The following is a 467-nucleotide window of genomic DNA, read 5'->3' as shown; positions in this document are numbered from 1 at the left end:
CATTGGCACAGCCCGAAATTTCACGCATACTTTCCCACGGCCCAATCGTACCCAGCAATCGTAGCTGACATGCTGAGCGACGCAATAGCGTGCATCGGATTCACCTGGGTGAGAATAGTCGAACAATGGTTTTATTCTCTCACCGTTAAAATTTTATTTACTTTTGATGAACGATAAATATTTCGCGCACAGATCGCGAGCCCCGCCTGCACCGAATTAGAAGTGATAATGTTGGACTGGCTGGGGAAAATGCTGGACCTGCCGAAGGAATTTCTAGCCTGCAGCGGTGGGAAAGGTGGTGGTGTCATACAGGTAAACATTTTTATTAACTTTCTGCGGATTTTATTAATAATTAGAGAGGATCTCCGTTCGACAATCAATTACGTCAAGTGTTTATTAATAATAATTGTTAATGGAGTCGGGTAAACGTCTTGAACGATGTTCACCTGTTGCTCATCTATTATGCC

General features: G+C 43.5%; 1 protein-coding gene across 1 annotated transcript; it reads left to right on the top strand.

The window, feature by feature from the left end:
* The first annotated feature begins 6 nt into the window (after positions 1 to 6).
* Positions 7 to 461, top strand: LOC108625397 (aromatic-L-amino-acid decarboxylase-like). Its single transcript, XM_018025393.2, has 2 exons — positions 7 to 108; positions 193 to 461. The coding sequence occupies exons 1-2, from the start codon at positions 70 to 72 to the stop codon at positions 424 to 426; spliced, it is 273 nt and encodes a 90-aa protein (XP_017880882.2). The 5' UTR covers positions 7 to 69; the 3' UTR covers positions 427 to 461.
* Positions 462 to 467: the final 6 nt, after the last annotated feature.

The sequence above is a fragment of the Ceratina calcarata genome, unplaced genomic scaffold (assembly GCF_001652005.2).
Source record: "Ceratina calcarata isolate Rehan_Ccalc_2016 unplaced genomic scaffold, ASM165200v1 scaffold11964, whole genome shotgun sequence".
Lineage (NCBI taxonomy): Eukaryota > Metazoa > Arthropoda > Insecta > Hymenoptera > Apidae > Ceratina > Ceratina calcarata.
This window is presented reverse-complemented; position numbering and strand designations above follow the sequence as displayed.